This window comes from Schistocerca americana, chromosome 4 (genome assembly GCF_021461395.2).
Source record: "Schistocerca americana isolate TAMUIC-IGC-003095 chromosome 4, iqSchAmer2.1, whole genome shotgun sequence".
NCBI classification, from domain to species: domain Eukaryota; kingdom Metazoa; phylum Arthropoda; class Insecta; order Orthoptera; family Acrididae; genus Schistocerca; species Schistocerca americana.
The window spans coordinates 380972397-380999188 of NC_060122.1; the positions used below are offsets into that span (position 1 = coordinate 380972397).

Genomic DNA, 26792 nt, shown 5'->3' on the forward strand with positions numbered 1-26792 from the left:
TGAACCTATGGTTCAACGATGGAGTAATTGAAACCTTTGCATGCGATATGCTACGTCCTCACTTCTTGCGGGGACATTTCTAAAGTTATTGTTTGTGTTGTTTTTGTTCCGTTACTAGCATGGGCATCCGCAGAAAATTATACAAGAGGGGGCAACACACTAAAATCACTACTTTTATATAAGCGATTCTGGGTGTCTGAAAACGCACTGTGCCGTAAGAACTATTTTTGAGAGTGAGTAAACAAAACTTATTGTATCTGAAATTTTTGAGGAGTTATCCATTCAGTATGTCATACCTACAAGGTAAGCGTATTTCACTGATTTATGCGAAGGTATTTTCTTAAATATTGCACTCGACGAGTTATGAAATAAAGCCTTTATTTTGCCCTTTTATTTCAGACGAAATCTGTGATCGTGTTCTATTTGGTTTCCAAAACTTTAACCACATTACCCTCAGCACTTGACTAAATTGCTACGTAACCATACTACCACATACTTAAAAAATCATCATGGGTAAAATAAATAATGCATGCGAATTTATATAGTGTGGCGTATATGTCGCGTTATTTACCTTCTATCGAGTTGAATGGAGCCTGGATGAAGAGAACATTTGATGCAGTCTAGCAGAGCAGCGGTGAGAACCATAGTCGAGCTGGTCAATGCATCAGCGATTTCGTGGCTGCATAAATTGCAATGTAAGGCAAACATGGTTAGCGCAACGCGTCCTGCGACCATGATTCAAATAACCTTCATCAAGACCCAAACAACATCTCAACGAGTGTGTCATTAACATACACATACGCTGACGGAAAGTATATGGATATCTTTGATCTATTCGCCGGCCGGTGTGACCGTGCGGTTCTAGGCGCTTCAGTCTGGAACCGCGTGACCGCTACGGTCGCAGGTTCGAATCCTGCCTCGGGCATGGATGTGTGTGATGTCTTTAGGTTAGCTAGGTTTAAGTAGTTCTAAGGTCTAGGCGACTGATGACCATAGATGTTAAGTCCCATAGTGCTCAGAGCCATTTGATTTGATCTTTTCAGTGCCCACAGCGTGTTAATCTGAGTCAGTCGCAAGCCTCTCTGATGCAACAGACAATCTCGGCAGCTGCCTAGAATCAGAAATTCGCCCTACAATCGTGATAATACGGCAGGAGTCTGAAAGGCTCGTCAAACGCAAACCGGTAAACACGCTGTAGATCTGAAAAGGTTAATGAGATAGCTAAGTTTACGGTGTTCACAAGTTCCCAGACAGGTGAAAGTTGTTGCTAGTTTCTACATCTGTACTTCGCGAGTCAACTACTAGGTGTGGCGGAGGATATTTCGGGTGCCACTAACTTGCCACTCCCTCTCCCGTTTTTTCCTGTTGGACTCATGACTGGTGCTCCGGAAGGAAGACTGCTGTCGATAAGTCTCCAAATTAGTTCAACATTCTCTGATTTTTATGTCTACGGTCATTTCGGGAGTACCAGGGCTGGATAAAAATGTGGAAACACCACGAGAAATGCATGTTTGAACGATGCTAGGCTAAATTACGCTGTCGTATGTGAACACGAACAGCCCCTGTGGAATGTCGCGAATACGTTTCAAGTGTCAGTCGCGCTCACAACAGTGCTACGCGCATCTGTGCCTGCATTATGTCAGATCTGAGTGACTTCGAACACGGGCAAATTGTTGTTCCGCGTATGCTCGATGCTTCTGCAACCAAATAGTTCTGATTACACTAGCAACTATCGAAGTGGGAAAGCGTCTCGCCTATGACACCACAAAATAAGTGTCCCGAATGCAATGTACACACAGCTCAGCTTCCTCGATGCAAGACAAGCCTGACCTCTATTCAGCTGTACGTTTCCAGACGTACTGTCTGTATTTTCTGTAGAGAGCTCTGAGCAAGCAACTTGTACCAGGCCGCAAGTACCTCCCATCTCCTCACTTCCTTGAGTTCGAGTCTTACTCGGCGAAACTGTACCCGTCAAGGCTTAGAGACCGCTGTTTGCCAAGCAATCACAAATCTGACTGAAGGTCAAGAACGCATGCCATCACCAAAGTGCGAGTATGCAAGACTCTTTCCTAGAGACTGGTCTTCTATTGCTAACCTTTATTCTGAATACACCAGCAACATCTGGCAAAACTACGATCAATTTAGTGTACAAGGTGCAATATATTTCATTAACATTTAGTTTAGCTCGAAACAAACACAGAATGTGTTAAAAGTTACGACCGTGCTGCATTTCTGACTTTATTCATCACTTGTCCAGCTACCTTTTTGGGGGGGGGTGAGGGGGGGGTGGTAGGGCGGGGGGAGGGGGGTGAAGGGGTGTCTGTTGTATTTTTACCTGTGTCGCTGGCACCAGTCTTATGCTGGATGTGAGTGACGAGTATACAGTGTGTATCAAAAAGAATCATCCGATTTTTAAAAAATCGTAACTATTATGTTATTTGAGATATGTGCGTGTAGAACGTACTGTTGGAAACAGTTAACTCTCGAGTTTTACTTCGTTCCCGCTGGGTAGCAGCAGGGTCGCCCACTTCAGTTCTAGTAAAAATGGTGTCGGGACAACAGAAAGCGTTTTGTATTCTACGTTTTGCGCAGTGCGAGTCAATAATAACTGTTCAGCGTGACTTTCGTGCTAGGTATGGAGTGGATTAGACGACGGCATGAAAAATTCCGAGAAACAGGTTGTTTGTGTAAAGGCAAATCGCCGAGCCGTCCTTGAGTGTCTGACCCAGACGTCGAACGCATCCGCCATAGTTTCACATGGAGTCCGCAGAAATCCGTTCGCCGTGCAGCTTGACAGCTCAACATACCCCCGTTGTCCATCTGGCGTTTGCTGCGTCGACGTTTACACATGAAACCATACAAAATTCAGTTACTGCAAGCTCTTCGTGAAGGCGACATACAATAACGTGTGGAGTTCAGTAATTCCGTTCTTGGCAAGATGGAGGATAACAGTTTTTTTCCACCCTCAGTCTTTAGTAACGAGGCAATATTCCATTTAAATGGAAAGGTGGACCGTCATAATATGAGAATATGGGGTACGGAACAACCACATGAAATTGTGCGACAGGAGAGGGATTCTCCATAAATTAATGCCGCGCGGGATTAGCCGAGCGGTCTAGGGCGCTGCAGTCATGGGCTGTGCGGCTGGTCCCGGCGGAGGTTCGAGTCCTCCCTCGGGCATGGGTGTGTGTGTTTGTCCTTAGGATAATTTAGGTTAAGTAGTGTGTAAGCTTAGGGACTGATGACCTTAGCAGTTAAGTCCCATAAGATTTCACACACATTTGAACATTTTGAACATAAATTAATGTGTTTTGTGAAGTTTCACGGGAAAAGGTGTATGGTCCATTTGCCGAGAACACTGTTACAGGAAGCACATATCTCGATATGCTTCAGAACTTTCTTTTCCCACAGTTGGAAACTGATTCGAACGACTTCATTTACCAACAGGATGGGGCACCTACATACTGGCATCTGGAAGTGCGGGAATTTTTAAATCAAAGGATTACTGAACGATGGATCGGTCGCACTGGACCACATGATTCAGCCTTGCATTACTGACCTCCAAGGTCACCGGACCAGACTGTATGTGTTTATTTCTTGTGGGGGTTTAAACAAGACTGTTTATGCGCCTCCCGTTACCAACAACAATGAATGAACTGAGACATAGCGTAACAGCAGCTGTGGAAGCTGTAAATCAAGACATGCTCGCTGCAGTGAGGGAACAATCTGAATACCGCATTGACATATGCCGTTCATCTCAAGGGGGCCATACTGAACAACTATGAAAACATGTGAAGAAAACTTCTTGAATTTCCTGTTCATCAAAAAACAATATTCATGGTATATGTTCATTAGTCCAGAAATATAAGACGTGCCTAATCGGATGATTTTTTTTTTTATACACACTCTGTATTTATCAGCGTTCATAGTAGAAACCTATGAAACTTCCACCGTACTAACCTTACCCTACGGTCTCAGATCAAAACAACAAACGCGATCGAATGCTACATTGAGGATAAGGAGACGATAGCAAAACCCAGAGACATTTAATTCAAGCGCGTTGCGATCGGGAATACTGGGAAATTTTAGAAATATATCAAAAAATGTTTAACTTTCACGTAAGGGGCAACAAACTGCAGCTTGATAAAATAAAAAAACAAATGCATTGCGTCTGCAAACAGCTATCTATGTAAAGTCAGCACCTCCGTCTGCTAGTCGAACTTTGAACGTTACGCGTAACATACGCTGTCAGACAAGCATTTAAGTTCCAAACAACAGCATATATTAAACAGAGAATCCGAAATGTTATATAAAGAGAAATTTCGTATCGGATGTCACCCGAATAGGAAGGAATTTTTCGCTAATACTAGGAATGTTAAAAAACATCGGACGATTAGTACGCTTGACGGTGAATTGTTCACACAGCAGAGATAGAGGAGAGGGTACAGGATTGTGTGGAACAATCACAACAGGGAAAGCAATTTTTTTTTGTTTTTTAATTAGAGCAGGAGACACGCCGAAGCAGCTGCAGTATTCTGCACCACTGCTCAAAATCGACTCCGCTACGTCTGAATCAGATACATCTGTACTTCAGTTCCCTATTCCAAAGTATTCTGTTAGGTCTGTCTGAACTGTCTCGTTCTGGAACAAAATGTCACATGCAGACTATAGTTTGGGCGTGTCTGCTTTATGATGAATGTGGGAGAAAGGGATTATGAAACCAGCCAGTCAGTCAGTCACGTAGACACTCGGCTCACCACGCTTAAATTTCCATCCTGAATGACGAATCACCCTCAAATGTCTCATTATAATGACAAGACAAAGTGATGATTTCAAGTTCCACGTTTTCCTGGAGTACCATGTAATCTGTTACACTTACGTTATGCAAACGAATGTATACCAACACCGTTCCGTCCCTTTAAAATATATCACGTCTCCTGAGACCACTGGAGCGGTGAAAATATGGCTTGAGAATGGCATGATCAGTAGTGATGAGGGTTTCATTCTCTATAAATACGTGAACCTGGCACTTTTTTCCAATTATCTAGCAAAAGACGACTTCGTAATTTAGGAATAAATCAATAATGTGACGTCTAATTATGCAAAAAGGATAGACTATTTGGTTTCATGGTATAACAAAACGTCTACTTTCGATACCACTCAAACTCGTTAGTAACATGAATGAGTTTCATTTTCTGTCGTGGAGGATGGTTACTGGCTGACGGCGAAAACTAAAAAGTCAATATATAGGTTAATTATTACAGCAAACAGCCACTGTAATTAGAAATATTTATTCACAGCAAATACCGCACTTAGCGGTTTCGGACCGACGCACTCATCACGGGGCGGTTGTTCGATTTTAAAATTACACATGACATATGCTGTACACAGGATAATAATGGCTAATGTACGTCGTGGCGAAAATGTCTCGAATTGGAGGTACACTTCAGCAAAAGAACGACGCAAGAAAGAGGACTGTTTTACTGTAGCAGGAATGAATCAAAACAACTTTCTGATATGATGCATTCGCGTATGAAATACACATTTAACACGTTTTTTGTATTTATTGTAAATTTCTATATATAGTTCACTGTGAATTTCTATTGTTTTTTTCTCACATCATTTCGGGAAAAGCTGGAAGATGACTAACAGTTCAAAAATGGTTCAAATGCCTCTGAGCACTATGGGACTTAACATCTGAGGTCATCAGTCCCCTAGAACTTAGAACTACTTAAACCTAACTAACCTAAGGACATGACACACATCCATGCCCGAGGCAGGATTCGAACCTGCGACCGTAGCAGTCGCGCGGTTCCGGACTGAAGCGCCTAGAATCGCTCGGCCACCGCGGCCGGCGACTAACAGTTCTCATCAGATGTTCGGAACATTGAGCCAAAAATGTTTAAAGTATGTAAACGCGATACGGATTCACAGCTAAACTGCAGAAGAAACTAGTTCATGAAAAGGATACATGAGCCGTAATATTACTTCTGGTACTTGCTAAAGCAGCAATGACTCAATGGGAATTTTTTCCTTTTAATTTTGATGATAAATTTTGCGGATTAAAATGGTTCAAATGGCTCTAAGCACTATGGGACTTAACATCTGAGGTCATCAGTCCCATAGAACTTAGAACTACTTAAACCTAACTAACCTAAGGACATCACACACATCCATGCCCGAGGCCGGATTCGAACCTGCGACCGTAGCGGTCGCGCGGTTCCAGACTGAAGCGCCTAGAACCGCTCGGCCACACAGGCCGGCTTTACGGATTACATCACGAAAGTTTGTGATGGTTTTGCAGATCTCGTCGTACAAAAAATAAGCTTCAGTCACTGTGAGAGTAGTTGTTGGTTAAAATGTTTTTTTTTTTTTTTTGTTTTGTTTTGTGGGGGGAGGGGGGATGTGTACTTTGTTGTAGTGCTCATCCCAAGTTCGCCAGGAATTCTGTTATCGCTTTATAAGGTGATTTGTGAAAAAGTGTCTCCGAATGTGGCACCAGGTAAATTCAACGACTGCGTAACAAGAGTTATAGATATTATGAACGTGCTCGAACTTCGGAGCGGGTCGGCCTGTGAGAACTTCTGCACAAAAGCGTACGAAAAGAATCTGGAATTATTGGGGCATAGTATAGCGATCGCTCAGTAGGAGTATGTTTAACTTATAAACAAAAAATGTAACCCAAAACTTTAAACGTCTTTTTCTCAGAACCATATTTTTTAAATAAGTACATGTGATTTTGACTGGAATTCTAAATTTCATTCTGTCAGCATACGATGCTGTTTTGCGGTACCTTCAAAATGCTATTTTCGGTGTACGCTTCTGCCTCGATGTTTTGGGCGAAATAAATTTCTGGAAATTTGTGGGAAGTTCTACGGGACCAAACTGCTGAGGTCATCGCTCCCTAGGCATACACACTACTTAATCTAACTTAAACTAACTTACGCTAAGGACAACACACCCACCCATGCCCGAGGGAGGACTCGAACCTCACAGAGCTACCCCGCGCGGCGCGAAATAAATGTTAACACGTTACGATTTTACTAGAACTTAATATTTTTCAATTATCCTGTGTATGGTGATAGAAAGTACATTGAAAATGATATACACTAAATTCTTTTGTTACAGGTACAATTGCAGGGCTTTAGAATCCCCCCCGATGACCAATGCTCCAGGTGGAAGAGAGTCCTTCCACATGGTGCAGAGGTACGGAGCGTCGAATGTGGGCACAAAAATGCGTTCTTAAAGACGAAAGCGTAAGGAATAAAATTATGTCATCAGATTTCACGTTACGTTTTATTTTATTTGAAAAAAAATCACAAAAATCACCTACCTTTCATGCGTTCAAAGGAGATACCGCCTTAAACTAAGCGATTTCTGTCTTTACTGAAATGTGCGACCACAGCGGTGAACACTATGGTTAACCGTAAACATATGACGAAGAATGACTAACACAACAGTATAGTTCCCCTTTCCCTGGAAAGCAACGCGGATACACAAACATACGATCAGAGAGACACGATAAATTCAACGAACGTACCAACTGATCCGTTTTTTAAATATATACAAGCGACATATAGACAGTGCATTTGGGATTTGACATAATGACATTAATATTGCGTTACAATTTGTTGTTTTTGCTGAGACAATGGTAGCTAAGGATTTGCTGGATACGTTTTTACTATTTTTATAAAGCTCTAACTCTACATCAATGGCTCGAATCGCCTCGTCCAACTTTTTGTTAACTAAGCACGTTCAGCAAAAGACTATACAATTGATTTGGAGGGTTTCGTTGTGGTCGTGTTTCTCTCATCGATGAATTTTGTGTACGTTGATCAAAAAAACATGGAAGCAGTGTGCAACATGACTGAAGAGGGTCGGCAGTGTGACTTTACCTTGAGATATAGGTATCGTAAATGTAAACACAACTCAGAGATTTTTTTTACTCACGAATTTTTTACTCACAAATATTTTATTACTGCTCCTTCCATGAAAACAAAATCTTCATTCAATTTTCCTTGAAATAAAATGAAAATAAATAATTATTCTTTGCTTCTGTGCATAACTGTTTTAAATTTTTCTAATAATGACTTTGGTTAATTTAATTCCTTTTTTCCAAGAAGTTTTCAGTTAGCCACTTGTTTGTTACGTGATCGTAAGTTTGAAGAAGTTTGCAAACTTTTTCATAAATTATTTTGGTTTAAGTTATGATGCTGTGTCGTGACATACGCCAAAAGTCTTTCTTGCATTTATTTTCTTCTGTCAGTATATAGCTTAGTCTAACATATACAGTCGGGCACACAGCTGTGGAAGTTGAACCTTCTTAACTGACGAAATAGTTACTATATTTTTGCGTTCCAAAAATCAGAAAATATTGAAGAGATATTGCACGATCGTGAAAAAAATGTAAAAGCACGAATCTTGAGTCAGAGACAATGCCCGAGGGAGGGCTCGAACCTCACAGGGCTACCCCACGCGGCGCGAAACAAATGTTAACACGTTACGATTTTATTAGAACTTAATATTTTTCAATTATGAAGAAATACTTTCGAATTTGTGTATAATTGCAGCTTACTCTGCTGAAAGCAAAAGAATATTGATACACATTTCATGCAGGAGAAGCATGTATTTATGTTGCCCGTTCTTATTATGATAGACATTATCCTTGACTCGTAACAGTTTTGCATGGAGTCTGAATATTCGCACGTACTTATACTTTACTCGGCTTTATAATACTGGAATATTTTTGTAAATGTAATTACTTTTTGCTACGGTCGCAGGTTCGAATCCTGCCTCGGGCATGGATGTGTGTGATGTCCTTAGGTTAGTTAGGTTTAAGTAGTTCTAAGTTCTAGGGGGCTGATGACCACAGATGTTAAGTCCCATAGTGCTCAGAGCCATTTGAACCATTTTTGTAATTACTTTTACTCAAATAGCGATTGTGTTTAGGATTCTTGCCATTTGTGGCTTAGATGTAGAGACAGTTGTGGCATTGGTTCCTTCTGTGTTGGAAAACATTTTATTGCTTTTGATGTTTTATAATCATGTCTGCTTGGTTTTCCCTTCAACTACAACTGTGGTGGCTTATTTGGGACGTTAATAATGTAGATATTGCGTTTCACACGAGTTTCCCATGTTCCACATTTACTAATTTCACTGCAAGTGTAGTGAAAAAAGAATCACGTTGTCTTTCCGCAAAAGAGCAAGACTTCTGCTGTTTACTAGCCACTTTTGTTCTTAAAAGAAAACGACATTCTTCACTAAATATCTGTACGTTACAAGATCGTAAATAAACTGCCCTCTAATATACCTCTCACGCACCTTACGAAACTAAAGAAAGATAAATGCGGTGTAAATTTAAGTTATTGTCAATTTTTGTGGCACTGCATGCGTTTCCTATTATAAAAAGTATATTGCACATAAACTTGATACTATTCGCACTCATCCGAAATTGTAACAGAAGTGTAGCTTTCTGTCCGCTTGGAGAGCTGCTCTCATTGTGTTTATGAGCAGGAATGTCGTGACACTGTGGTATATAGTGTGTTGTTTGTGCGTTAATCCGGTTGACAGTAATGCATTTTGTGGTTTGATATGGAATATAATTCGGGTTTAGTAAATTTGCTGGTGTTATACATCCGTCTTTTATACTCGCAATCTTCTGCCTGACGCTTCGCCAAATTTCAGTTACGTTCATACACAAAACTAAGTTCTTCGTTGTTGATTAAGTTACAAGTTAGACACATGGGTTAATGTGCCAGGTGGATATCATAGTCACCAGTTGTTCAGAATTTTCCTGTTCACTGCTTCGTCCCAGGTCGCAGATTCCGGCAACACATTTTTCCAGATGGTTTCCCAATCGTAAGTTGGGAAATTTAGTTCGGTCGCATTTGTACTTTTATTTTCCACCAGTTTAAGATATCTGGTACGGAGGCGGTCGAGATACAGGCAACCTCACAAATATCGACGATTGCAATACCTTTTTTTCTGCGTGAACTTTTAGCTGTGAGAAAAATCTTTTTTCCGGTGGACTGTGCGTAATACGACCGAACCTCAAAAGGAGGCTTGTATCAATCGGTGAAAGGAAATAACTCATAAAATTCGATCGAAAAAGTGCAAAATCCGTACACAAAATCGTGACAGGAGACTACTAGCTGGAAACTTGGTAGTAATCAACCGTATGGATGTTCCAAAATGAACCAGAACCAACGAAAGTGATTGTTCACGAAGCACTTTCATGGAAACGACCACTTGTTACATGAAATTTGGAGCGAACGCTCGGATGTCACTAGCTTGCCGCACGATATTTCTACGCAGACTCTTCTGGCCATCTTCAGGTGTATACTGGCGGAAGTACACTGAACTCCCCCGAGTTTAAAACCGCAACGGTGCATGCGAGGTGTAGCCACTTGTTACTGCGCATGCGTCGCTTTAGCGCATGCGCGATTGTTTGTGCGCTGCTGTGAGAGCCCTCGTGATGATAGCTGGCTTCATCGATGTCAGATCGATCGTCTTCACACGATAAAATCGCCGAACGACGCCGGTTACGCAGAGCACGAAGTTTTGCTAGAACATAACTCCGTGCATTAAATTTCACAAAGGACCAATTTTTCCTCTCGGTTACACTAGACATGACGGGGTCATTCCTTTACAGGGTCGAAGAACAGGTAATTCTGAATGGTATTCAACAATTAGCTGGACGTAAGCCATCGATGAAATCAGGAAAAAACAACCGGAATCCTTTCATCGGGCTTCACGATGACAATGCTAGCTTCACAAAGCACGTCAAACTATTAATTACCTTAGGGCCTACGTAATGCGCGTTTACAGCTAGACTTTTCTCAGGAGTCGTGGCTGAAGAGAAAACAGCGTGCGGTTTTGCGCGAGGTCGCCCGCTCCCTGCAGAAAGGCGGCGGGCTCGGGAATGCAGCAGAGGAGCCAACTGCCACTTGCTGGCGAAGTCTTCATCGCGTGAGCCCCTGGGTAGGGCTGCCGAGAACGAGTCAAGGGCCCTTGAGCTCTCGTCCCCGTCTTCAACATAGCACGTCTCCGGCGTCGGAAGCAAAAAAAAAAAAAGAAAAAAATTGTGCAGCCGTCGCAGAGATGTCCGGGGGAACTCCGCGGCGCGAGACGGCAGAAATGACACAACTAAAATTCAGGAAACAACGCGACCTTGTACCCATCACCGAAAATATAGTTGTATGGTACTTGTGAATGTCTCTCAAGCACATGCTGCAACACAGTAATCGAAATCTAGGGTCCAAGTTCAAGCAACACGTTGTTGCTAGTTCGTGAGCAAGCTGTTCATCAACAAAACTGTGCGGATACTGCTCTCCCCACGTTCGAGCGGAGACGAATGTTAACATTGTTAACTGTCAACCAGCGTCCTCCATCTACGCCCATCCAACTGAGCATCCCTCTTCCTTTATGAGAAATAACGTACCAAGAAGTGATTATTAAGACAACGCTAATGTTCTGACAGCATCGTTTTTAGGATGGACAATATGTATTTATTACAGTGGATCAACACAGAATTTCAGTCTACTTTCTGGCCAGTTTTGTAAATAGTTTGTACATTGGCACAAAACTCGTGAAATTTGTATAGTGTGATGGAGTCAGCTTCAGTGTATTATCTCTCAAGAGGCCCTTACAGGGTAAAATATTACTGTAGGATAATACTGTGCTGTATTATTGAAGTTCCCTAACAATACTCAATATAAATGTACACTAATATTGTGCAATATTCAGACTTGTGCAAAATGCTGGATGATCAAGACGTTGCTACTGAAGTAATTGTTCTATTTTGCTGCAAGCAAGAAAATAAATGTAGATTAAAAATGAGGTGCAAAAAATTCACGCACGAAAAAATTCTGGTGGGAATAGAGGCTGAACGAGACAAATGATTGTCAGAACCTTTCAAGCATTGACAGTCAAAAAAATTAGTAAACAAATACATAAAGCAAAAATTACTGAAAATGACTGCCCCTATAATCAAAAGACTATGTGGGGCTGCTCTATGTGTTTAGGGAGCAGCAACTCATGACAACCATTCTTAACTTTCCACTTTTTAATGGTCATCTGCCCTAATACACCACAATATCAACAATGATTTGCATAGTACAATGGACGCTAATATGAATGATGTTTATTCTTGTTTTCCACTCTTTTTGTAAATAAATACAATAGTAAATGCAAAATAGCCTATGGAAGAAGAGGCTGGGAAGGATGCTGTTAATACTGCCCACAGACAGAACAATATTTTCCAGCTAATGCAATATGAATCAAAAGTTTCTGGTAGGCTCTATATTATTATATTATATCTCAGTATGGCCCCTTACACATTAAATATTGATGTATATCCACAAATACTTAACAATAATATTAACCATCTTAGGGCAACTTTAATGGCTCACTACAACTGTTGATTCACTATTAATGAATATAATGTTCCAAATTCCAACATTTCATACCACCACCTAAAGACATTCTCTTCATTTCCACTAACTTGTTTCAGCTGTAACATCTTCTTCTTCTCCTTCTTTTTTTTTAATAGTCACCATTGTCTCAAGCGATCTGACAGGAGGGAGTTCTTTTATCTTGTACCATTCTGTTCACTTCTGAATTTTATAATAGGCAATACTTCTGATGATGTGGATAAAAGGGCCTTAATGGTGGCTGCAGCTTGTCCATTGCATGTTGCAGATGGTAACAATTTGCGTGGTGAATGATGGGAAGTGAACATGTTAAATAACGAGTCAAATAATTATACAAGATGGTTGAACCAATGAGAAAACAGTGTTCGATAAACTTTGTCGTGACAGAGAAAGTGTGAAATTATATGGCTGCATAATGTAATACATTGTGTAGAATGTTGTCCTATAAAGCAAAATATTCTGTAAAATTTAAACAGCAGTCTTAGGTTCTTACGTAATCACAATCTTGGAAATCAGCACATTTCATAAAGACCCTACAAAGTTTTCGAAATGATCATTGGCCTATGCTATAGATCAGTCTGTCTGCAAAGCCAGTTTTCCTCCAGCCACATTTGTTGGGTACAGAAAAGAATATCCCAAGAAATTCTGTTGCATTCTAGAAACATACAATGCAAGACATATATACGAAAACTAGTACCCAACTTTATAATCTGTAATAGTCAGATCAATAATCGAGAGTCACACACTATCCATGTCAGAAACAAAAGTAATAAATTCATATCTTCCACCAAAACAAGCCATTAGATTCAGTGGTTCTCTTTGTCTACTGTATAGGCCCTTCTATCACGCGATTGGTTGCTACCACTGGAAGAGAACTGCTGACAGCAGCATGCAGCACACCAGCTGCCAACACTGGAAATGCACTTTAATCCTGATCTGTCTTAAATGCACTGTTTGCCCTTCACTTTCTCTCCTCTACTAATTCTATGCAAAGCACCTGTTTTTCCCCTGGCCTCTTCAATGTGTACTTCGTCTGTTTGCATACAGATCTTTCAACCCAATTCTTACATTTTCCATCTGCCACAGTAAATGCCTTTACTCCCTTGCACCACAATATGGATATGACTTTCTTGTCTCATCTTGCAATGAAATAATTTTCAAGGCACCATTTTCCCACATACCGAGTGCAAGCTTTACTCATTTTGTGTCAGTTTGCTTTATTATTTATATTATTTTTAAACATGCTTTGGCCCTTTATGTTAATACTTTCTCACATTGTGTATATTCCACTTACTTCAGAACTCTGACACATTATTCCAGGAAAATGTTGATTAATCATTAGCCATAGTTTTAAAATAGTGGGTTTCTCTCATCTAAAGCTTACCTGTTTCCTTTCATACTTAACTGTCAATGCCTGTGTGTCTACCATTATAATGAGCAAAATAATTGTAGTCTGATACAGATCCCCACAACTGTGTCACATGACTGCATAAGTGCAAAAAATGTCAAGTTTCAGACAGCATAATAATCCTTGTGAGGATGTGCACAGTGTCACAAACAGTTTTTATACGTAACACATTTGCATCCTGCATGGGACATGAAAGAAGCGTTTCCCTGTCAATTTCTGAGCATAAATGAAATCAATACAAGGAAAAATGTGAAGTACACTGTCATCAACCCAATGGTATATTGTGCACCACAGTGGTTTGCTACACATGGTGCTATTAGAGGTGTACGCCTTGCTTTCATACATCCTTTGACTAACTTAGCATGTCAGTTTTGGGTGGACCTATAGTTCAAGCCAACACCCACCATAGTAGTAACGTTTGCACTGCAAATAGTTCTGTGATGATGAAACAACTGAAAGAATGTGTGATGAGACAAAAGAAATTATTCAGAGATAAAGACAGATGAAAAGTCAATCGTGATGGATGATGGAATTCAGTAGTAGGAAATGGAAGAGAAGGAAAAACAGTAGGTAAACATGGATAGGGAGGAAGGAATGAAAAGGAGGTTGCCTGGTAGACTTTCACAGACAGCATGATTTAATTATCGATAACACTTGGTTTAAGAATCACGAAAGAAGGTTGTACCCTTGGAGGAGACCCGGGGACACTAGAAAGTTTCAGATAGATTACAATAATAGCAAGAAAGAGATTTTGAACTACCAAGCATTTCCTGGTATAGATGTGTATTCTGATGGTAATTTATTGGTTATGAGCAGCAAATTAAAATTGAAGAAACTGCAAAAAGGAAAGAAATTCAGGTGATGGGTCCTGGATAAAGTGAAGGAACTAGAGCTGGTTGTGAGTTTCAGGAGGAGAATTAAACAACTATACAAGACAATTGAGTAGCTATTGGAGATGAAATAGGGAAGGCAGCAGAGGATCACATAAGCAGAAAGACAAGGTCATGTAGAAATCGATGGGTAATACAGAAGATAATGAATTTAATTGATGAAAAGAGGAAATATAAAAATGCAACAATGCACTCAGCAGAAGGAATACAGATGCCTAAAAAAAAAAATGAGGTTGACAGAAGTGCAAAATGGATAAGTAGGAATGGTTAGAGGACAAACACAAGTCTAAATGAATAGATCCAATCTATTAAAAAAATTAAAGAGACCTTTGGAGAAAAGAGAGGCAGCAGTGTGAATATCAGGAGCTCAACAGCCAGTACTAATTAAAGAAGGAAAAGCTGGAAGGTGGAAGGAATATTTAAAAGGTCTATATAGGGGAAATGAACTTGACAATATCATAGAAACAGAACAGGAAGTACGTGAAGATGAGATAAGAGTTGTGATACTGCGAGAAGAATTTGTCAGAGCACTGAAGGACCTACGTGGAAACAAGGACCCTGGAGTAGATGACATTCCCTCAGAATAAAATTAATGAGATCCTTGGGAGAGCCAGCCATGACAAAATTATTCCTCCTGGTGTGCAAGATATGTGAGACAGGAGGAATATCCTCTGACTTCAGGAAGAAATTAACAATTCCAGTTCCAAAGAAGACGTGTGTTGATAGGTGTGAATATTAACAAATTATCAGCTTAGTAAGTCATCGTTGCAAAATGCTGACACTAACTATTTACAGAACAATGGAAAACCTGATGGAAGCCTACCTCAGGAGAGATCAGTTCGGGTTCCAGAGGAATGTAGGAACATGAGAGGCAACAGTGACCTTACAACTTATTCTTGAAGATAGGCTGAAGAAATGCAAATCTATGTTTACAGCTTTTTCTCATGCAAAGAAAGCTTTCAACGATGCTGATTGTCTACAGCCTTGGGCAAGATGCAGCGAACTGAAAGTTTTTACAACTTGAACAGAAACCAGGCTGCAGTTGTAAGAGTCGAAAGACACGAAAGAGAAACTGTAGTTGCAAATATAGTGAGACAGAGTTGTAGCTCATTCCTGCTGTTATCCAATCTGTACATTGAGCAAGATGTGAATGAAACCGAGGAGAAATCTGAACTGGGAATTGAAGTTAAGAGAGAAGAAATTGAAAGGTTTGCTGGTGACATTTTATCAGAGATCACAAATGGCTAGGAAGATCAGATGAATGGAATGTATAATGTCTTGCAAAGAGATTATAAAATAAACATCAACAAAATTAAAACAAGGGTAATGGAAGGCAGTGAAATTAAATCAGACAATACTGAGAGAATTAGACATTAAAAGTTGTAGTTTAGCTCTTTGGGCAGCAAAATAACTAATGATGGCTAAGGTTGGTTGGTTGGTTGTTTGGGGGAAGAGACCAAACAGCGAGGTTATCGGTCTCATAGGATTAGGGAAGGATGGGGAAGGAAATCGGCCGTGCCCTTTCAAAGGAACCATCCCGGCATTTGCCTGGAGCGATTTAGGGAAATCACGGAAAACCTAAATCAGGATGGCTGGACGTGGGATTGAACCGTCGTCCTTCCGAATGCGAGTCCAGTGTGCTAACCACTGTGCCACCTTGCTTGGTGATGGCTAAGGCAAAGAGGGTATAAAATGCAGACTGATTACAGCAAAGAAAGCATTTCTGAAAAAGAGTAATTCTGTTAATATGTAATATAAATTTATTTGTTAGAAGCCTTTTCTGAAAGTATGTGTTTGGAGTGTAGCCTAAGTATGGAAGTGAAATGTCTACAATAAGCAATTCAGACAACACGAGAACAGAAGCTTTGAAACTGTTGTGTTCTTAACTACTAAACTTCAAAAACCAAAAACTAGGAGAGCCAGTTTTAAAAATAATAAGGTACAAATAATGACTACTGTGGCTTGTTTTCAGTACGGTCTCAGGACAACTGGTGCATGTCATTCCCTATGATGTCACAAAGCTATATAATCACAAATGAAAACACTAGAACTAATTGATTTGAACCCCTTATCCGCAGCGTAGGTCAAATAATCAGCACTGGATTGGGATGCTTTTTGGTTTTAAATTAAAAAAAAAAAGTAGGATTGCTGTACAACAGTGTCTGCCATATGGCTTTGTGACAAGTACATGAAAACCATAGACACAGACCCACCACCAACTGGCTCTCATGTGTATCCTCAAATTCTATCAAAATCGGTTATTTCTGAAGTGTCTGGGATAGTATCAATCACATATTATATATGTACCTATCACATATTATATGTCAGCATGTTCAAAGTTAGCTGTTACTACATATTGTTAGGGAAACTATGCCTTTAAAGAAATCTGTAAAATTCTCATAATGTTTACCTGAAACAGGTGACTCGCTTGGTTGCACAGTTGATTGGCATTTTGCATTCTAAAATAAATGATGTAAATAGATCATTCAGCATTATCACTCTGTCACTTCCAGTTTTAACACCGAATTCCAGTCTTTGACTGTTATTCACACACTTAACATTTTCTCAGTGCTTTTTTGTTAACATATGTTTTGAAACACAGCTTTTTCCACCATATAATATATGAATGTTACAACAGCAAAGGGTACAAAATGCTAACAATGGTCCTTTCCTAGACCTGACAATTCATGGAAATTATTCCACATACTGCTTGACGAAGATGGAGTTATATGTTTCTGCCATAATGGAAAAAAATCACTAAATCAAAATACTATGAACATGACAAAAGAAGATATACATAAATATGCAGATCTAAAATAAACACTTACACAGAAATAAAGCCATAGACTTAGACTGATTGAAAAAAAACATTGAATAGTAAGTGCCTTCTCTTACGCACAGTGACAACACACAAACACAAGTCCAAATAGAGCACATTACTGAGCAGTATGAATATAGAGCCTACAAAATGTGTGAGAAAGAGGAAAAACAACAACTGATGCACAGGCTGCGTGCGGGCTTCCTGATTTTTGTGAACTTCGATATGCACACATCTAAAGTGAAGGACTTCCAAGCATTTGCAAGAAACACTAAAATGGTGGTTATTCAAAACAAATGTCTTACATTTGACAATAATTAGCAAAAAATTGGGAGAAATAATGAAATAATCGAGAACCAGGAGGAAAGGTGGAAAATCAGTAGGCTACCACCTAAATCAGGAGACTCTGTACGTCCAGCTTTTCAGAGATGGTTTGGGACCTTGACTGTTCAGTACAGAATTTAAAATCAAACACCTTTCAGCTGTCTAAATTTCCAAATTGTTATTTTATTGGGATACCAGTTTTGGCAATATATTACACTATCTTCAGGCCTCCTGACCGACATGTAGGAAGCTTCCAAACTTGGTTCTGGTCAGAATAGGGGCCAGTGTTCAAAGACTGGTATCTGTAGATATTTGAGACAGTGTTGCTTGAAGTAATTGCTGTCTTAGAAATCTCGAGATACCAGTCTTTGAATTCTGGCCCCAATTCTGACCGGAATCAAGATTGGAATTTTCCTACACATTGATCAGGGTGCCTGAAGATGGCGTAATATATCGCCGAAACTGGTAGCCCAATAAATTAACAATTTGGAAATATAGATGGCTGAAAGGTGTTTGGTTTGACATTCTAAATCGATAGATCTGGCAGATATGTGTATCATAGACCAATGTTGAAGATTAGATGGTTAGATAAAATAACAAATGAAGAGGTACTGAACCAGACGGGAGAGAAAAGAAATTTATGGCACAACCTGACTAGAAGAAGGGATCAGTTCATAGGACACATCCTGAAACATTAAGGTCTCACCAATTTAGTACTGGAGGGAAGTGTGGAGGCATAAAAATTTCAGAGGGAGACCTAACCGTGAATACAATACGCAGGTTCAGATGGATGCAGACTCCAGCAGTATTCAGAGACGAAGAATCTTGTGCAGGATAGACTATTACAGAGTTGCGTCAAACCACTATTTGGACTGAAGAGTACAACAACAGCAACACAGTGTAATGTGGATTACAAGCAATGGTGCAACATGACTTTTGTACATTGTATGAGTCACTACCAATAGAATGAACTTTTAATTTTCAGAGCATTAAAACAGGTTCCAGCATTATGTGGAAGGGGGAACCTGGAAATATGGAGAAATGAATTCAGTCCAAGGGTAACAAGAGATATAAGAAGAAAAGTGTTACACACAATACATGCTTGCACAGTTTGGATTTTAACCCCATCATTCTTGGGATTCTAGGTGAGTCTTTTCCACCGCAGATACAGATTTGTGTCTTAGGAAGAACTGCCTTAAAAGAAATATACGAAGCGAAATAATATCAATTTTGAGATTGGGTACCCAATAAATGGTAATCTATCTTCATCATTTTTGTTTTCTCGAAACCAAACAGTTAATGATGTACCTCAAAGAATTATGATTTTAATGAGATGGAAAGTATTGCCTTGTTAGTTACCTATTCTTGTAAGGAAAAAAGCCGCTGTTTAGTAGTGAAATATACCTGTCCTCACCCTAATGTTCACATTACATGGCACACAGAGTAATTCTCAACCCATTCATTTTCAGCTTGCAGTTAACAAGAGTGACAGTACAAAACTAATCTTCTTACGGGGTTACAATAGTAATACAGTAAATGCATCAGGGTGTGTTACTTCTAATTTGGTACTGTATTTCATGTCTCTACTTGGCTGATATGAACTATTTTGTTGTTTTGACAATTGTATCTCAGGAGTAGTTTTTGCACATGGGATGTGCCTGTATTCCTAGATATTGTACTTTTGCTGATAAGATTAAGTCGAACATAGTTCTCAGAGTGGGACACAGAAATTTTAATTTCGTTGTTGTTTTACAGCATAAAATTAAAATATCTGCTAAGATAATGTGTTACATAAGAATTCTTTTTTTGCTGCATTACTCATGTAGTGGCATTACACAAACAATTAAATATTTCTGTGACATTCTGTTACATTTTAAATACTACAATAACAAAAATAATCAATTTTTGACAATATAATACAATTGGATAGATAAAAAGATCTAGTCACCAAGTGGCAACAGGAGAAAACACACATATAAAAAAAAAAGGTTTCACGTATGCAAGCTTTTTTTTTTTTTTTTACATGTGTGTTCTCCTGCCATGGCTTGGTCAGTAGATTTCTTATCTATAGAACTGGTGTGAAAGTAATTTCACATAACAAAAATAATGGAACAGATATGCACTTGTTGTCAGAAGTAGGAGTAGTCTCTAAGAATTAATTAGTTTAAGTTCTGAGAGAACTTAGTATGCTAATAGGAAAATGAAAGATAATTTAATGGCATTTTGATGAGGGGGGAAATCTGACTGAGCACAAACATGTCTAAGTGGCATGAATGATAGTTTTATTTTTAGATCTACAGCTACAGATTTATGTCAAAATGCAGCAGTGCTGTACAAATATCATTACATTAAGAGGAATGTAAATGAGGGTGTGTGTACACTCATAACAGAACACAGCTCTTTTGCACCTTCAGTGTTTGTGTTAAACAACATTGGTTGCAGAAAAGTGAAGATATACGAGAAAATCGCAAATGCTAATTATAGTGTACAATAAAACACAAAAGCAAATTATAGCCTATAGTAATGTCCCCAGTGGACAGATGTGGAGTCAAACAATAGCTAGCAAGAAAGGTACCAATGCATCATCTTACCACAATGTCCGTAAAGATGATTTGCTCGACTCTAGGTTTTTTACTTCATGATAACAACATTAACAAAATGAGGAAGCATGTAAGTGGTATGTACTTATGGAAAGCCATGGGGAACGACAAACACCAATGAAAAAGTGGAATACAAGGAAAGTAGAGGTAGGAGGAGTTTTACATGAATTAAGCATGCATGCTGAGAAGAAAGAGTTGTCACTTTCAGATTCCAAGACATCATCCTTATTTTACACTACAAATCCATCACAAGAATAAATTTAGCCTATGGGAGCAGATTTCCAGATGTGTACAGCAAATTTTGTCAAACATCTTGCTTTAAAGAAAATGACTACAGAAACCTGCTTTAATACTCAAACATGAATAGGCTAGGATGGAGTTTGCTGAAAACCATATGTCGTGGACTTGAGAATGGGATTAAGTGATCTAATGTGATGAGAAGAAGTTTAATTCAATTGGGCCAGATGGACTATGGGCACCACCGGAGAAAAGAGCAGCAGGTAAGAATGCATAGAAATTTTTTTGGTGGAAATGTTATGATTTGAGCAGCCTTCTGCGCTAAAGGTAAATCACGCATTGTTCTGCTGAACAGTACAACGAACTCTAACATGACACTGAGATGCTGAAGACAGAATTGATCAGTGTTTGAGGGGCTAGGGAACATAAGTCTAATGTTTCAACAAGATAATGCATCTGTGCATCTTTCTGCTACAACCAAAAGTGGTTTGAATACGAAATTATCAATGTCTTGCCCCGGTGGGCACGCAGCCAAGATATGAACCCCATGAAAAATCACTGGGGAATAATTGCAAGGCATGTTTATCACAATGGAAGGCTATCTGAGACCACATGTGAGCTGGAAAATGTGATACAAGAAGAATGGGTGACAATTTCACTGCAAGAACTACAAACACTAACAAGGTCAATGCCAAAGAGAATTTCTGAGATCATTATGAAGAATGGAGGTTGGACAAAGTAGTAACAACACAATAATACAACAGGAGAATGAGTGACATGTTTTTTACTCAGATTATGAAAAAAGCTATGTAATCCTGTCATGATTGTTTACGTCTCATATGTATCTACTACTTTCATAATAAATTTGATACAGTATCCGACAGACATTGTAATATTATTTTCGAAGGAATCCTTCCTTTATACTGACTTCCACTACTGTATATTACACAGGACAGTAGGAGACATATTGAAAACGTAAGATTCTACCTACTGGGTACACATCAATAAAAATCAGCTTGATGAAAAAAAGAGTAAAAGAAGAAGCTCAAATGAATTTAGAAAAGGAAACTTAAATTTCACTGGTCAAGGACTAGTTATTTTGGCAGAATTAACAAAAACCTGGCTCCTACTGCTCGAGTCTTCCATTCAGATGTGCAAATTTACGCAAGAAAAAATTATTTTACAGCAAACTAATGATACAATTAATACTGCTTACTACCAACTAAATCTTTTTTGATGATCGAAAATAATGCACACTAATTACGTAAGAGTTAATGACAGACTGTCAGTAGTGAAATTAGAACATTACTGCCACAACATAATGAAATGTAAACTATGTGTGTACTTGCAACATACATAGTTGCTGGCCGTATGACCTTTCTGGTAAGTAGATCTTTACAAGTAGGGAACAAAACTAGCAAAATGGTAGAAAAAGAAATAAATTTATTAAATAGATGAGATTGTTGACAGTGAACAAAACACAAAATGGAAAGAAATATGAAGCAGAACTTTTCTTCTGCCTTATGAGTGAATTTGATCATGAAATCTTCTTCATGACATCTTCCTTGCTGTTCTGGTCAATCAGCACAAAACACATCAGTCACCTAGGAGACAAACAATAATAATTGATTTACTATGTGTTAACATATACCTGGAAGGATCGTGGATGGGGGTGTGGGTGATGGAACTGCGCTGTTTGTATCATGTCGCCCAACTCCTCGTCTGATGTTGAGGGTGTTGAGGCGGTTTCCAATGGATCTTTCTCAGCAGCGTCCTTCTTCACATCTCCATCAGTGCCAGTCTTTGCAGGTGGTGCTGGTATTACTGGCTCTGAGAGTGGACTTTCCTCCTTTGTCGGCTGTTTGATGAAAAGATATAAAAGTTCCATTTCAAGCAGTTTTTTTTTTCCTTCTAAATAACTGTGTGAGTGAAATTTATTCACTAAGACAGCTAATCAATCAAAGTACTTTTGGAACCTTCGAGCTGTTGCACATTACATTAACTGGAACTGGAGATTGTAGACACAAATGAAACAACCATAAATAGGAAGACATTAAGGTAAATGGTTTTGGTGAAAACTGCAGTTTTGTTGGTCAAATGATACTGTCTTAATTATAGATGAAAAAATTACTTGGGTACCGTTATAATAACATAAAATCATCAAATTCAAAGACAACTCAGACATCTAAGGACGTAAGATATGAAAAAAAAAAACATAAGATACGTAAAACAGGTTTCATGGTTACGTCCTTGGTATATTTAAAGTTCAGATTCAATAAACAAAGTATTGCACATGAAAATGCCTCTTCTTTTAGTCAACACACAGTAATTATAAGCAGAGATAGGCCAAGCTGCCATGAAGTACATAATTGTTTGATGGATGTTGCCAATTTATCAAAATTCAGGTAACTGTATGAATGATTCTGGCAGAAAACTACATCAAAATGAAACAGAAACACACAGAGAGGAATTATTAGGTGTTGTGGGGCAACAAAGTACGAGAAGAAAAGATGAAACTGTCACAGGTGTGAGGGCAAAAATAGTGGGAGAAAGGAGTCAGAAGAGGAAAGGAACAGCAAGAAATTGTCTATATAGATGGTTTGCTTATGAGCATTTTATTTGACATTTAAGCACTTCCTTTAAAATGTGAATCTCATGCTGCATTATGTCTGAGTCAGCTAGTACTGATTATACAATTTCTTAATGTGAGATTTGTAACAAGAAACAACATTGACAAAGTAAATGAAACTGTAAAACAGCAATATGGTGAGCTGACAGCCCAAAGGAAACAATTTTCAAATCAACAATATGCAGATATCATAAATTAATTACTCTGTTGTCATTATTTAACAGCTTACTTTTATGAAATAATAATCAGTGTCATCAATCACAACCTCGACAGTGCGCACATGCACATGCGAAACTCAGTCTGGTATTTGTGGGTTTGTAAAAATTAACAAATGTGTAGGGTTCTTAGACATTAACTATTTAACAAAACAAGTATGCTGATTGTCAATATATATATTCTCCCGTGACCACAGAACATATACAGGATGGTCCATCTGAAGTTTCGGATGAGATTATCTTGAAAACTACACATCTTAAATGGAAACCCCCATTTTTTATTGCAGATTCGGATTCTCCATAAAATAGGAGTCATGTTTGGTCTGAAACATTTTTTAAAACCATTGACAGATGGCGCTGAAATCGAGAAAAAAGTAAAATTGGGGAAGAACTTTGATTTATTTATAATGATCCGAGAAGGACGCATCAAATTGATACAAAATGTGCACCAATTCTTTCATTACACCAAATTAAGCTATTTTTTTACAAAATGTATCCTACCTGCCACAGTTTTTGATGGAGGGAGGTGGAATGGTATTAAAATCTCATTAGGAACCTCTTCACAAATGCTTTACTCACCCGACTGTGGTGCTACCATGGCCAAACTGCGAACTATGGCTCAGTATAAAGGTCGGTGCATGTGACCAGATGTCACTTCACTTTCAGATTGTGAACCGTAAACATCAACTGACGAAAGTAAATTATTCTTTAGCGAAACATGGCTCACTGTCCACCTACAGAGACTGTTGATATGATGTTAATTTTAGGTGAATGCCATAACAATTCGCTGCAGCTGTGTAATTGTATGCAGATCATTTCCCAAACATTCGACATCCAAGCAAAAACATTATTCAAAATCGCACTCAATGAGCTAAAAATGGATACGTGCACCGTCCACGTCGTCATCGTGAATACAGTGAAAATGACACTCGTACTCTTACTGTTCTCGATTGTGTTCAACTGGATCCCGAAATTAGTAGTCGTGCAATTCAGAGACAAACTGGAATACTGAAATCAACTGTTTTGAGGATTCTGAAGGCACGTAAATATCATGCGTATCATATCACACTGACACAGGCATTAACGCCAAAAGATATGCAGATACACGTGCATTTACGCCAATGGGTCTTGGAAATGATAAAGAGGTGACAATGATTTTTTTGACACGTTATGTTCACCGATGAAGCCACATTCAAAAACAATGGCGAATTAAATAGTCGTGATTGTCATTATTAGTCCCCCGTCAATCCACACTGGCACAGACCTGTCAACAATCAACACAAATGGTCGTTAACGGCCTGGTGTGAAATTTTAAATGGTTATTTGATAGGACCAAATTTTTTTGACCGAAATGTTACTGGGGAATCTTATTTACAACTTCTCCAAGATGATTTGTCGGAGCTAATGGAAGATGTTGATTTAGATATTAGGCAACAAATGTGTTTCCAACAGGGTGGAGCAGCTCCCCATTATGATAAAAATGTGTGGAATGTTTTAAATTTATGGTACTCTGGTCAGTGGATAGGACGCGGCAGACCAATTCAGTGGCCTCCACGTTCACCAGACCTAATATCTTCTGATTTTTTCCTTGTGGGGTTATTTAAAACATATTGTTAATGAAAGACAGCCCACAACCTGAAATGATATGGAGCAGCGCATTCAAAGAGCATGTGCAGCCATACCATGGGATGTGCTGCTCAAAACTGTGGACAACTTTTGCAGACAATTGACTTTATGCGTTGAAACAAATGGAGATAATTCTAAACAATTTCTTCATGGCCAATTTCATTAATTAACCACCTCAAATTGTGAGAGGTGAGGGGACTCACATTAATGATGTACCCCAACATGTGAGAAGCAAGGGGACTCTCACTAATGAAGCACTCTATGGGAACATCATTCTACTATGTCCATGTCGTTGTTCTGGGTAACACATAAAAAGTAGGATACAGTACATTTGGTACAAAAATAGCTTAATTTGGCGTAATGAAAGAATTGGTGCACATTTTTTATCAATTTGATGTGCCTTTCTCAGATAATTCTAAATAAATCAGAGTTCTTCCCCAATTTTACTTTTTTCTCGATTTCAGCGCCATCTGTCAATGGCTTAAAAAAATGTTTCAGACAAAACCTGATTACTTTTTTATGGAGAATCGGAATCTGCAATAAACAATGGGTGTTTCCCACTCAAGGGGGCAGGGGCTGGAGGTCACACATAGTATCATTTGATGTCCCCCTTTGAGCTTATGAACTTGTATTACCCACTGTTTTTACCTGATTTATAGTTTTCGAGATACTCTTATCCGAAACTTCAGATGGACCACCCTATATATGCTGAAGACTGCTGGTACCACATACATTCCCATTAACTGGAATATCTCTGCCAAAAAAGAAGTCCTCTTAAATTACAGTGGCAAATGAAAATATGCCAACTACCACAGTGTACTTCTCATTAAAAGTAACATAATGATCACCATGCGTATATTTATTTGTGCTAACTATCTTCTAGATAACTGAAGCATTATGGGAGATAAGCAGTTAAGATACGTAACATTACATCCACAGGCTTTGACATAGCACACTCTAACAGTGTTTGCAGGACAGTTATCCCCAGATAATAAATGCAATTAAAAAAAGGTTTAATGGTAAATTAATATTTGAAAAAAAACATGTGACTCCCTTTAGATATATGTGACAGTTAAAATTACAGTTTAACTGGTAATTGGGATGTAGGGGAATCATATGTGTAATAAATCAAGAGCAGAATGGAAGCTTCACCAGAATCTTACAGCAACCAATAAGCAGTAGAATATTACACTTTCATTGCTTAGCTAAACAGATTAGATGCATAATTCACCATTTTAATAGCAAAAAATAACACGAGGAAAAAAGAAGAGAAAAAAAATGCTTAAAAAATGGCTCTGAGCACTATGGGACTTAACATCTGTGGTCATCAGTCCCCTAGAACTTAGAACTACTTAAGCCTAACTAACCTAAGGACATCACACACATCCATGCCCGAGGCAGGATTCGAACCTGCGACCGTAGCAGTCGCGCAGTTCCGGACTGAGCGCCTAGAACCGCTAGACCACCGCGGCCGGCAAAAACTGCTTAAATGATTTTTAAACAGTTAGCAGTGAAATACTACTACACCTCAAACAATAAATATTTTAAAAAGAAAAAAGGTGTTATTTGGTTAATTTTCTCATTAAAACTTCAAAATTGTCTTTTGTGCAACAG

General features: G+C 38.9%; 1 protein-coding gene across 2 annotated transcripts in view; it reads right to left on the reverse strand.

Annotated features, from left to right (window-relative positions):
- The window catches only part of LOC124612270 (segmentation protein cap'n'collar), a 383857-nt gene that overhangs the window by 151966 nt on the left and 205099 nt on the right, over positions 1-26792 (reverse strand). For both annotated transcript variants that reach the window (XM_047140366.1, XM_047140365.1), the window contains exon 5: positions 22360-22566. In XM_047140366.1, coding sequence (XP_046996322.1) covers positions 22360-22566 — 207 coding nt within the window. The remainder of the gene's footprint in view (positions 1-22359; positions 22567-26792) is intronic.